Genomic DNA, 12,984 nt, shown 5'->3' on the forward strand with positions numbered 1-12,984 from the left:
GTGGTTTCATACATCTGAAAATTCCAGACTTTTGTGTTTGTTTAAAAAGAATTATTGGTAGGAAGACAAATTTAAATATGCCCTCTGCAGTGGTGAAATCTTAAACATGCGAAGCCAATTGTGCTGGTGAAAGTAAAGGAGGATGTTAAATTTCAGCTCCGTAATCCATTTTTTGTTTTTTTTTTTTTTTTCCTTGCCTTGGCTTGAAGTATTATATACTCAGAAATAAATACTGGAGACTAAAATAGTCTGCAAATTCCTACAAGTACATTATTCAACCTCTTGATTTCTCCTAAGGGGTATGATCTTTCAGACTGCAAAATTCTGCAAAGCACTTGAGCATTTGCTAAATTTTAATTAAAGTGAGAAATCATATTGCTTTCAGTGGGACTATCCTTGTTTTTAACTTTAAGGATGAATTTAAGTAGGAGTCACTAATTTCTGTCCCAGATTTCTCAACAATAGGTCTGTTGTACCATGACTGTTGAAGGATATATGCAGAGCAAATTCCGTTCAGATTATGGTGGATTATATTTAATAGACCAACTCCTAAAATTGGAAAAAGTGCACAGAAGACTTCCCAGATGGAAATAAGCACGCATGCAGTGTATATATCATGTGCACAGTAAATGCAATGCAGCTAGAATGTGTCAGACTTACTATGTGTGTGCTGCCCAGATGGCCTGCATAACAAACCAAAAACTTTGGATTCATTGCACAATTTGTCACATTGATCTATGTGTGCACAGTGTGCGTTTGTTTGGAACTTCCTGATGTCAGCATTCCTACCACTTGTACTCTCCCCGGCCTGACAGATGCTTGGAAATTCTGGAGAAAATTCTTCAGAGCGCCTGGTAAAAATTTCAGAGACAAGTGAAAAACTTACCCTGTTTTTCCAGAGATGTGGTCAACCTCAAGTTTGTGTTCATCGCTGGCCCAAAGCGAATGTGCTGAATCTATTTTGCCTAGGGAACATAGGGGACTTTTACTTCATATTGTAACTTTACAGTTAATTTGAGAAGAAATGTAAAGTTAGTGATATTATTAGTAAGAACAATAGAAAAAATGTTAGATAGAGTATTGAAATATTTATGCAGCTGTGATAGTGTTTCTTGATAATGAATCCTTTACTCTATTCAGACACAGTGTAAGCCTACAAGTTTTATCTAATAATTTTCTGTGTAGCTTCACTGTTTTCTGGTACTACAGAGGGAATAAACAAATTAATATAATTTTGTTTTGTCTATTAATAATTTTGATTGTGCCTTTCAACTGTTATTTCTCTGTTAAAGACTTCCATAGCCTACTGAAATATGTTAAATAATGTTAGTTACAGGAATTCAAACCGTTCTTTTTAGGTTGCATCTGTAATTATATATTGCATATGAATATAACTTGTAGAAATATTTGATTGCTCAAATCATATTTTTTATTTCTTCTTTCTAGAAAAGACCTTTCAGAATCTCAGAAGACATGTAAAGATTTAGAAGGAAGGCTAAAACACCAGAAGTTGCTTGTTTCAACCACGAATTCTAGCCGAGTTGGTGGTCTGTGTCTGAACTGTGCACAACAGGAGGCAGTTCTTTCACAGACTCATTCTAATGTTCACATGCAGACCATTGAGAGGATAACAAAGTAGGTTTGGTGGGTATGTACTTTCTTATTGAAAGTACAGTTGCTTACGTTAAACCATAGAAGTCTCAATGTCTTGAGTTGCATTCATAGAGAGATTTGTGCTTACAGAACAATGGACTCCCAAGTTGAAGTTGTAATGCTAAAATCAATGACAGAATATGAGTGTAGGTCCCAACCACTTTGAAATCCTTGTTAGTTTTGCTACTTATTTCAACTGGGAAAGAACTTTAGTCATTATCTTGTAATTATGATACCTTGGCCAGTCCAGATAATCAGACTGTTGGTAGTCCATTTCCGGCACTTTTTGTACAAACAAACCCTTTACTCTGTCGGAACAAATATTATGGAAGTCCACGTATTTTAACTGATTATTTCCTGCAGAAGTTCCTTATCTTTCTGTAGTTGGAAGTTTTTCTGGATCCACTTTATTCTCCTTGCATTTGGGGAACTTTTAGAATACATCAGCAGTGCAATCCTTCCTCCTCCCGCCCCCCCCCCTTGAATTTGCTTAGTAGGTCAGTTTGAGATAGGATGCATTTCACCTCTCTAACTACAGTAAATCAGAGAAAAAAAATCCTTTGGATAAAAATAAATGAAATTATTTGCTGTAGCCTTATTTTAATTGTAGCTTTTATTTAACTGATCTAAAAAACCAGCTATACAGACTGACTATAATATATATAATTCAGACCAGTAGCATTAAAAATGTTTTTCTTAAGAAATTCTGCTAGTCAATCGTCTTCAAAAATCTTTCCCTTTCTACTTGCTAGTGATAATGATAGGATACTGCAGTTTTCTCAAAGCTTATTAAACTGACAACTATTTATTGTCAGATATTTGAAGCTTTTTAGGATTTCTGAAGTTTTAGAATGAGCCTGCTTGAGATGAGGTGGTGGGTCAATTGGGCAAGACTGAAGGTTCGTAGTACGTATAATCTGTCAAATGGATATTATCTCTGCATTAGATGGCTATTGCCAGGATTTATGTATTTTTCTATTGTCAAGTCCAATGATTTTCTAGGAAGATCTCTATTGACAAAAAGTCATGTTTCAAAATCTGCTTTTGTAAGAAAAGTAATTATTTGTCACAGACATGGGAAAATATGAACAAACTATAAATCAGTATATTCTTTTCATCTTGTCTTATGTGCAGTTTGAAATAAAAGATTTGAGCTGAACTATTTATTTTTTTTAAACCATTATTTCAGTTTGAGATTTAACACAATCTGAAAACTACATCTCTTGTGATGTAACTTATTAAAAACAAAGATATTTTGGTAGGGATTTTCAAAGGGACTCTATCCAGTCTTGTTGAAATGAAATTTCAAAATATGACTGTTAGTTCTCTGGCAAATACAACTGTGTTACCATTCCACACAACAGGAAGAAGAAAAAAAACCCAAATACAATAGTTCTCAGCCAGAATCTCTCGTTGTACCTAAAACAGAGACAATTGCACTCTTTAAAAGCTTTCAACATATCGAAATAAGGAAAAGGTGAAATATTGCAGTTTTATTAACTGTGCTTCATCATTTGGTATTGAACAAAAGTTCAGAGGGGATGTCCAGAATCCAGAAGTCTATTGTTTAGTTTTGTTCCACTTAGCTGCAAAGGACTATTGATTTTTATTTGATATACTTAGTGATCTGAATTACTTGTTGAACCTAACCCTTCCTTTTATTTTTTTCTCCCTGTTTTACATTTAATGACAGTGTAATTTCATATTGCTTCAATTTGTTGTTTTTTTGGGTTATTTTTTCAGAAAGTTGCCTTTTTTTTTCTTTTTTCTTTTTTTTTTTTTTTTTTCATGGATCCCCGTTTTGTAATGCCAACAGAATGTTGCTCGCCTTCAATATATTTATGACTTGAGCTCTGCTGTCATTACTGACAGTTTCACTAATGATCTGTCCTTCTGAAGTGAAGGACTAGTCATCAAGTAAATGATATTTTTAATACCTGCCAAGCTAGCAGTATGCTATCTTTCACTCAACCCGTGCTGGTTTTAGTCTTGCTTCACTTACCACCCTTATGTCTTTTATCTGTTAACATTTTCTATTTTATGTACCTCTTGGCTTTTTTTCTCTTGAGAAAAGATACAGAAGAAATATCTGTTTTTTCTTTATATGCAGAGAAAGAGATGATTTGATGGAAGCACTTGTTTCACTGAGACGAAACATGAAGGAGATGCAGCAAAGAGAATCTAATGCTTGTGAGCAAGTTAAACAAGCTATGCAAATGGCAGAAGAAGCCAATTTAGAAAAAACAAAGGTAAATTCATCAAGAAAGGAGAACTTTTCAGTATTCAGATCTACTGCAAATATTAATGAGTTTTCATGCTAATGAGAGAATACACGCATGAGACCTTTATCATGCATGTTGATGTGATGTAGTAGATTTGAAAGGATTATGCTGTGTGACTGTTTCTCAGCAGTAACGTGAACTCAAAAATATTTGAGTTCTTAAATTCTCATAAAGGCTGTAAGTTATGTTCCATTCTTAGGCCATCATTTAAATTCTGACGTAGTTTCACGGCTAGGTGGTAGAAATTGAATGACAGAGTTTTCAAAGGCATTCATGACATGTAGGTGGATAATTCTAATATCACATTTCAGAGCTACTCTGGAAAGAATACTTAAAATGCTTACAACCAGTTCTTGCCTCAGATGAGCGCAGTGCGAGAACTGAGTAGCTAACAGAACTCTGAAGATGAGAAATCCTGTCTGATGCTACCTACAGGAAGCTTTTGGTGCTATTTAAATAATAATAATAAAACCAGTTTTGATCTAATTCTTGTGTTAGCCCTAGTTACTATATAGAATCAAGCAATATTGAACTAAATTATTTCCTTGATATTTAGTGACATCTACTGTATTATTAGTGAATTACTATGGAATTGAGAGAGGTTGTTTGTTGGTTTTTGGGTTTTTTTTAAACGAAAAGCTGTTGTTTTTAATAGTGGACAAGACTGATACAATTGTTCTATTGATCAAATTGGTATTATTCTTCCAATGCTGTAAGAGTGTGAGTGTGTGTGTGTGGAGAGTTTTAACTATAAACTCTGTAGGAAAAAAATAACGAGAGCTGGAAATCCTATGTACAGCTCTTGTTTTTTACAAGGGGAAAGTATCCTTCTGAGCCCACTGTTCACCTGTCACATCCTGTCACTGAGGGGTTAAATTTTTAAATTGCTTGCTTAATTACTTTTTTGGAGTGGGTTCAACAGTTGTCCAATAGAAATGTTATCCACCTACTGCTATTTAAGAACTCACAAAGTACTTTTCTGATCTTCTTCTTTTTTTCATTAGGTGTTGGAAATCTTTATTTTATTATTTAAAGAGAAAATCCCTGTAAATTCTTAGTCAGTGTTAGACTAGCACGTGTTAGAAATGTGGTCTAAGAATAAAACTTTATAAGACAAATTAGTAGAACCTTTAATAAAATGGGTCTTCGGACCTGTACTATTTCTGCGACATAAAGAAAGCAGCTCCATAGGGTCTCTACTGGCCCCCCTCTTCACTGCAGCAAGAGAATGTGAAGTGCTATCTGTATACAAGACTGAATAGTAGCCTGTTTTTTCACGTAATATGAAGGAACAGGAAGAAATCTTTCACTTACTCTACACTGATTTAGCATTTTAACTTGTAATGGTATTTCTCTTAGTAAGTACAAACCATCTTTTATTTTTCCAGTCCTATTTTAGTCTTAAATTGAAGTGCTGTTTTCCTTTCTGATTATCATGGAATCCAATAGGACAGTCCAAATAAGAAAAGTGAGGAGTTAACATTTGGAAGCTCCATGTGTTATAATTGCAATTTCATAATTTTGTTTAAACAAAGTGTAAATTCAGGTACTTATTGTTTAAAACCACTGTTTTTTCTTGTCTTTTGGTTGTTTCTGTAGTTTGTGGCCTTTTGCCTATTACATAGAGCAAGGAGCAGATCTGGTAAGGTTAAACTTCTATGGCTGAAGCAAATTCAGGAATTATTTTCAACATAAATGTCATAGAACAATGTTGCTTGAACTGCTCAGTGCATCTAACAAAATACACATTTCTTCTTGCAACTTATTCTTCTAGAGTTGCATTGTTTTACTCGTCTACCAAACTACACCAGTCTTATGCAGAGAATTGTTTGCTAATGCTGATGATAAATTCCTTCAGAAAAGGTTGCAAGGCAATGACAGAGGGTTTCCCTCACCAAGATAGACTTGTGCTAGGAAAGAGACCCTGAGGAGTGTCCTGCAGAATTGATATAAACTAACGGAGACTGTTAGATTATTCTCTAAAAATTATGGTTTAATTTCCTGCACTCATGAACAGCTCAGCACCAAGGAAATTGCATGTAGGAGATTGGCTTTGAGTAAAATAAAAATAAACACTTAAAAAAATAATTTGAAAATAAAAGGTAATAAGGTAGGATTCCTAAAAGGAGGTTACTTTAGCTTCTTTGAAATAGGGTATACTGACTGTCAGTGAAATGATGAAATGAAATCTAGTTTACTCATGGGCTAGCAAGCTGCCTTTAGGGTCCTTTGAATACTTTGATTTACTTAATGGAGTAATGTATTTCTGATTTAAATTGACATAACACTCAACTCCTATCCCTTTGGCAGGGATACATCAGCATAATTGATAGATTTTTATTTTTTTTCCTCCCCTAGCTGCTTTAGAAGATAGTGTCAACTGCTCTTCTTGCATATGAACTTATATTTCTTATGTTTTGATAGAAAACACATATATAACCTGTGTTTTAGCACTTCAAATTAAACAGGACGTTTAACGAATTTTTGGTAGAATTAATCTTCTTTATTTGACAAAACTGAAACTAAAATAAATAAATAAATAAATATAATTAGTTTTGTATCTTTACTTACATCTTCCAGATTTCTTCTTAGCCTTCTGCACTCAGTAATTCACTTCAGGGGGAAAACAAGTAGAAGTGCATACATTATTTATTTGTTTATTTTTCCTTCAGCTATGCAGTTAGGAAGTAACCACAGTGTTTGCAAGGAGTCAAGTTCTGAGGCTTAGTTCTAGTGATGTGCATTTATGAATTTTAAATGCAAGGCAAATATTCATCTTAGTTTTAAAAGAATGGTATATTTGGAAAATATACTCTGAAAAATGCTTCCAACTTTGCCATGACTTTTAAAATCTAATAGATTTATAAATTGGAGTAGGGCATGTGTGTACATACAAACATGTACATCTATTTTCAATTTGTTAGACCTAATCTAGATGTTAACACAGTAGGGTAGGTATAAACATCACAATAGCTATGTAGAAAAATAAGATGTCCTTTCTAATAGCAAATTGGTTTCTCTGAAGGCATTAGATAAATATTGTGTCTGTTTAAAATTTTAGATTTCTTCCACTTAAAAAAATAGTTTTTTTTCTAGGCTCTAGTCTATTGTGAGCAGCTGAAAAGTGAGATGGAAAGGCAGAAGAATCGTCTTGAAAGGGAGTTAGCTGCCCAGCTAAATAAGAGGACTGGTGAAAAAGAAGCACTGCGAGAAGAAATGAAGAAGGAAAGGGAGGACTTGACAGCAATGGTATGAGTTGGGTTTTTCCTATGTGTATTAAAATGCACATATCATCCTCTTTAAATTTTCTGTTTGCTTGTTTTTCATTTTGTTTCAGTTTTAGATTTGAGAGCTCAGTAAGTCACTTCTACTATTGCTTTAAAGCAGTGGTAGACAAGTGATCCCTTGAGTCTGAATAACTAGGTTTTATGCTACATCACTTAATACATACTAAGTTGTTGATGTTATGCGCTTATTGTAATTTGCATAGTATATTCTAATGTACTTTGTCAAAGCAGGAAAGAGTTAAGTCATACATGATGCAAGTTTGTACCTAGCTTCTTATAAAGATTATTATTTAAGTTGCCAAGTCAAGTGTTCAGAAGTTAGCACATGTCAAATTTAGGATTCTTCACTACTTTGAGCTTACATATTGTTACATATTAATGTTACAATATTGTAATTGCATTCTAATATGGTATTTTTCAGAATGATCTTACCATATGCTTAGTTTGCCCACCTGCAGAAATGTGTTAGAATTTCTTTTCTCACTTTTACTGATATTTATAAACTCTTTGAGACCAGAATCTGTCTCATCATTTATAGTGTGACCATTACAATAGAGGCTTGGTCACCTTGTTTTAGACTCTAGACATCAGTGTAATCTGAGTATAAAACATAAGGCTTTTCTGCCCAGTGGAAGCTACAGAGGAAATGTCATGCAAACAGTAGTAAGTCTGTGAGACATGATGGAGGAGGCATTTCTAAGGTGATTGGAGAAAGAAATGGAAAGAAGAGTAGAGAGAGAAATGTTCCATGAATTAGTGGTTTTCATACTTGTTTGATGTGCAACCTCTTCAACCATTTTCTGGTGGTGGTTTGGAAGCAATATAGTGAATTTCTCTTCTGATTGTAGGCTTTTTTCTTTTTTGGGGGCTCCTTTTAAAAATAAGCTGTACAGTTGATAAAATCTGGAGAGCACAAACTGAATAGGATAAACGAAAGTGTTTAAAAAAGAGGAGGTTCTTTAGTAATGTTGTTGCTTGTGAAATGGCTGGAAAGCTACTAACATAGTTGGGGAACCATGGTGATATGGTTGTATTTCTGGTATTATGAGATGGTGGAATAATGTTCTGAAGCTGCTACAGGAAGTCGAAGCCTTTCACTCCAGTTCCAGGTATTAAAACAGGAACTGAGCACCGAGATAGAAGCTAAGTGATATTTGAGAAAGTTAAATGTTGTAAGTGATCATCAGAAATCTGCTGCCAGGCCAAAGTGAAATAAAAATCTAACCTTACACTGGAGACAGTGAGACATTGTTATACAATTCCTTGTTTGAGTCCTTGCTATCTATTGGAAGTTCTCTTGTATGCATTTTGTTCTTTAGTTACAGATCTGCTTTAGAGCAGAGTATGCACTTCAAAATACAGCATGAGACAAGTATTTTGTGCCTTTTTTGGTAGAATAATTCACTCCTTCATGTTACCACATTACTTTGTATTTCATCACCCACTGAGATGTGTTTTACTGGCACTGATTCTCACATTGAGTAGTTGCAGTTGTTTTACTAAATCCTGTATACACACTAGACAACATATAGTGACACGATGATGATGTCATGCTTGGTAATTAAAGATATGGGATGACTTTGTAGAAAACTCTGATCTATATGCATGATTTACACCTACATATGATTAACTACTTTTCTGTTTCAGGATAGTGAGATGTTAGAAATGGTATACTGTGCACCAGGTCAACCTCCATACGACTATTTTATCGCTTACTTTATGAAGTGATTTGTTTGAAGGGGAGAATTGGCATGATACGTAAATCAGGTGGATGTATGATGAGTGCAAAATAGTTATGAATATAGAATACTCTAGGTTTAGCTTTGAATTCCTGTAAGTTAACCTAGAACTGTCAGACACCATTATTTCCACTTATATTAGTAAGCTTCAGGGCTAAATAGCTGAAGGGTCACTGTCTCTGCTTTATTGTTACATTTTTTTGCCATTCAGCAAAATTTGATCTGAGTTACATTAGAATTTTTAATGTACTGTTTCTGTATGGTTTTTGTACAACATCATGCTTTGATCTATAGTGCTGTTGAAAATTAATTTAAGATCTGTGGTTGCAATGCCAGTTTTCTTTAGCTGGGGGAACATAATTTGGTTTAAATCACCGTAAGTATGGATAAGGTGTTGAATAGTACTCGTACAGTGTACTGCAAGGCTAGTGCAACCAGCCGCTTCTTACACTTTGTCCATATTAACAAGTCCTGGAGACTAGTCCGATTGCTGAAAAGTTTCAAATAAACTAGTGTATGATAAATTAATTCAAAATAATGAACCTGTTGTTAATATAATTTAGCCATATTCTGTTATATTTTAATATATATATTTATTGTATGTATTTAATTCTTTATTACATTTTTAATGCTATGTATTTTGACTACATACAGTTACTTTCAAGGAAAAAGTCACACAAGATTTACATCTATAGTTGGTCAAATTGTGTCATTACAGTGTTCTTGGGCTTTTTGCAGGTGACGGCTCTGTCTGAGAATGTGGCCACGTTGGAGGCTCAGGTGGAGAGAATTACAAGGGAAAAGAACTCTCTAGTTAACCAGTTAGAAGAATCACAACAGCAGCTTAAATCTCATGAAATGGAGATGAATAAGGTAGGCACATTTATAAATGAGTATTGAGCTTGGTTTTCCTTATCACTGTGACCTGAAAGATGAGAATTTTTTTCTTTCTGCATTTTCCTATGTATTGGTAAAGAATGTGTGATAAATATAAACTTCATCTGAATATCCCAGAGGCACAGTTTTAGGAGTAAAAAGAGAACTTTTTCAGTCTGCCAAGTCACCTTGTGATGCACCAGCTAACCTGTCTACCTTGCAGACTATGTAAATTGCTATTTAAAACTGCAATCCAGTGTTTCATTAAAAACTCTATTTGGTATGAATGAGACAATGCAGTATTCAACCCTGTCCTGTAATTGCTACCCCTAGGATGTGCAGTGCTAAAATAAAGGGAGCTGTATCAAATCACTGTTTTTTCAAGTACTTTCCTGTAGAGTTTGTATGTGGTGTACAGCTTTATTCATTAATATTGACGATGTACCTTTTACAAAAAGATCTTCTAGTTAAAAATTACAGCTTAACATCTGTCTATGTATGTGTATCACTCTAAGTGCTTTATTTTGCACAGGTTTCTCAGTCTCTTAAAGCCTTAATGAGGGTGATAATATGAGAAAGAAAAAACAATTGTTATCCAGAGTTTATGCTAGGGGATGACACATTGTTAAAGTGGTTATTTTTATTAGCTTAGTTTCATCATTCACGTGTTACAGAAGTAACTTTTAACTTCATGAAGATGAGAGGATGCTAGATTTCTATAGAATAGACAATCTGATAATTCAAACTTGTTACAGCTTCTTGAAATGTCTGTATAACTTACCAGTAATCCTGGGGCCAGACCTACCTCCTCAGTTGTTAATTGCAAGGTTTGGGGGAGCAATTAATTCTTTAGGCCTCTAGAGACTTTTGGAGAGGTTTTTATCAGTTCCTGTCTTCCTCTACTGCCCCTGCTGGTAGAAATAGGTGAAAGTATTGCAGAAAATTTACAGGAAAAAGTCTTATTAGAAAATTTAATTCAGTTTCAGCTGAAAGACAAATGAAGGAGCATTTTAAGAGTGTCAAAATGGTTTGATTTACCATTTCTGAAACACGCCTTTGGTTTTTCAGACTGGGTTCACAGGTGACTAGCATCACTTACAGGGGTGGGAGGTGGGGAAAGAGGCAGTAGGTATCAATATCCATTGGTCCGGAAGGAACAATTTTATAGCCTACTGATTTGAAGCCATCTCTCAGGAGAGTGACACTATGGTTCCAGTCTCTGCTTCAGTTAATGTTAATCAATACAAAGTTGAATAGGTGGCCACCTTGCAGCAGTCTATGCTGTGTTTTTATTGCACCGTTCTGAGAGATTGGAAAACTGCATTGGTGTCCCTGTTCTGAACTGAGGAGTCTCAAACATCCTGGAGGAAGATCCTGACCATTGAGCTGTCAGGACTATGCGCATCACGCTGACCTTTTTCATTGGCTATAAGTGACATTCATGGTGGCTTGTGAATCTAACTTCTTGATTCCAAGCTAGGTTTGCCATTATTAAAAACAGCAAATAGCAGCATTTTTCCTTTTGAGTTTTATCTGAAATGTTTTTTTTCAGCATGCAACAGAAGTCAGGGAAAACGTTTGGAGTGAGAATCCTTTTTCTTCATTCTGAACTATGAGGAGACTGAAAAATCCATTATTAGGACAGCACCATCTGCTGATTCTTCTGCGTTATTCATGTTGTATGGTGTATGGGGGAGCTGAAGGCAAGGATGGCTGTATTTTTTTATTTTTTTAATTTTGCTTGGAGGAAGTGACATATCGCATTTTGTTACATCCTTCATATAAAGGAAGGAGGAGGTAGAAAGACAGGGTTGTCAATCTATGCAGTGGCATTTTAGGATTTTTTTATTTGCATATGATATTTCATATGCATATATGAAATTCATATATGATATTAGAAAAAATAATGCTTTAGACCTTTGCCATTCTTCAGAGCATTTGCTGCCTTGCACTATTTGCAACAGGGCTAAATTCAGAAGCTGTCCTTTGAATTTATGAGTGATGCTGTTTCTTAAAGTTATGACAGTTGGTTTTGTTTTTTCCTAAGGTGATTTGATTGCAGTATGTATATTTACTTTTACTCTACTTTTTTTATTTTTTTTAAGAAAAATAAAAGTAGTGAATATGAGAAGAGGTATGAGACTGAAAAATAGAAATTGATTTGGGTTGTTGACTGTGTGTGAGGAGACTGTTGAGAAGCACGGAGGATTGTAACAGCAAATTAAAAGTGCGCATCTAGGAAGTAAGTCTGGTGGAAGTCTGGTGACTATAAGTGAGGCAGGGAAGCAGAGTGAGTTGGAAAGAAAGTTCTCTAAGACTAGGTGTGAGTAAACACATCTGCGTTCTTATTAGGGAATGTGCATGCATTTATGTTTGATTAATTAAGGTGAAATGAACAGGAACAAATTGGAGGTGATTGTACAGGATAAGGAAAAAAAGGGGACAGCTTGTCCACCATCCTTCTCCATTCCCAACAGGTAAGATCAAATAGAATCCTTTAAAAGTCTTAGATTGGGAAATGGGAGACTAACACCCCTGCATAGCAGTAGTGAAAGTTATGTGGGAGGGATTGGTGTGGGTTTTTTTTTCTTTCTCTCTTTCTTCTGAGCCCTCCTCAGACCCTCTGAAGCTGAGCTGCCTTCAGGTGGAAAGGAATGAGGAGGTAACATAATGAACATCCCAACAGCAGAGAATAATTGTTGCCTGTGGAAGTGATGCTAGATTTCTTTAAATGTTCCTTTGATCACTTTCTTCTTGACCATGCATATATTTTAATTAGGCATTGTTCTTAAAGAGTTTCTTTTCAGTTTTAGTTAAGTTTATAATGCTCTGGTCTAACTTTGAAAATTACCATATTAATATCTAATATGGTTTTCTTTCTCAACAGTGGAAAACTATCAAGATAAGAAACTACATCCTTATATAGGAGTGTACTATCCTAGTACACTAGGATCCTGTACTTCTAAGTTTTCAAAGTGTTGACATAGGCTTTCTTGGGATTTTGGAGAGAATGGGAGAATATAAAACCAGCAACTGTAGTTTAACTGTATTTAGTAGCACATATATTTACAACATAAATATTTATACTTAGCAAAATCTTGATCCAAATATAATTGAATCTAAAAGGCACTGCATATTCCAAAGTTA

The 12,984-nt window shown here is 34.7% G+C and overlaps 1 protein-coding gene across 1 annotated transcript in view; it reads left to right on the plus strand.

The window, feature by feature from the left end:
* The window catches only part of SDCCAG8 (SHH signaling and ciliogenesis regulator SDCCAG8), a gene marked incomplete at its 5' end in the record, with an annotated part of 37,212 nt that overhangs the window by 9,169 nt on the left and 15,059 nt on the right, over positions 1 to 12,984 (plus strand). Inside the window, 4 exons of the mRNA XM_010172172.1 lie at positions 1,447 to 1,635; positions 3,764 to 3,902; positions 7,032 to 7,184; positions 9,700 to 9,834. Of these exons, the coding sequence (XP_010170474.1) occupies positions 1,447 to 1,635; positions 3,764 to 3,902; positions 7,032 to 7,184; positions 9,700 to 9,834 (616 nt within the window). The remainder of the gene's footprint in view (positions 1 to 1,446; positions 1,636 to 3,763; positions 3,903 to 7,031; positions 7,185 to 9,699; positions 9,835 to 12,984) is intronic.

The sequence above is a fragment of the Antrostomus carolinensis genome, unplaced genomic scaffold, assembly GCF_000700745.2.
Source record: "Antrostomus carolinensis isolate BGI_N321 unplaced genomic scaffold, ASM70074v2 scaffold14887, whole genome shotgun sequence".
NCBI lineage: Eukaryota > Metazoa > Chordata > Aves > Caprimulgiformes > Caprimulgidae > Antrostomus > Antrostomus carolinensis.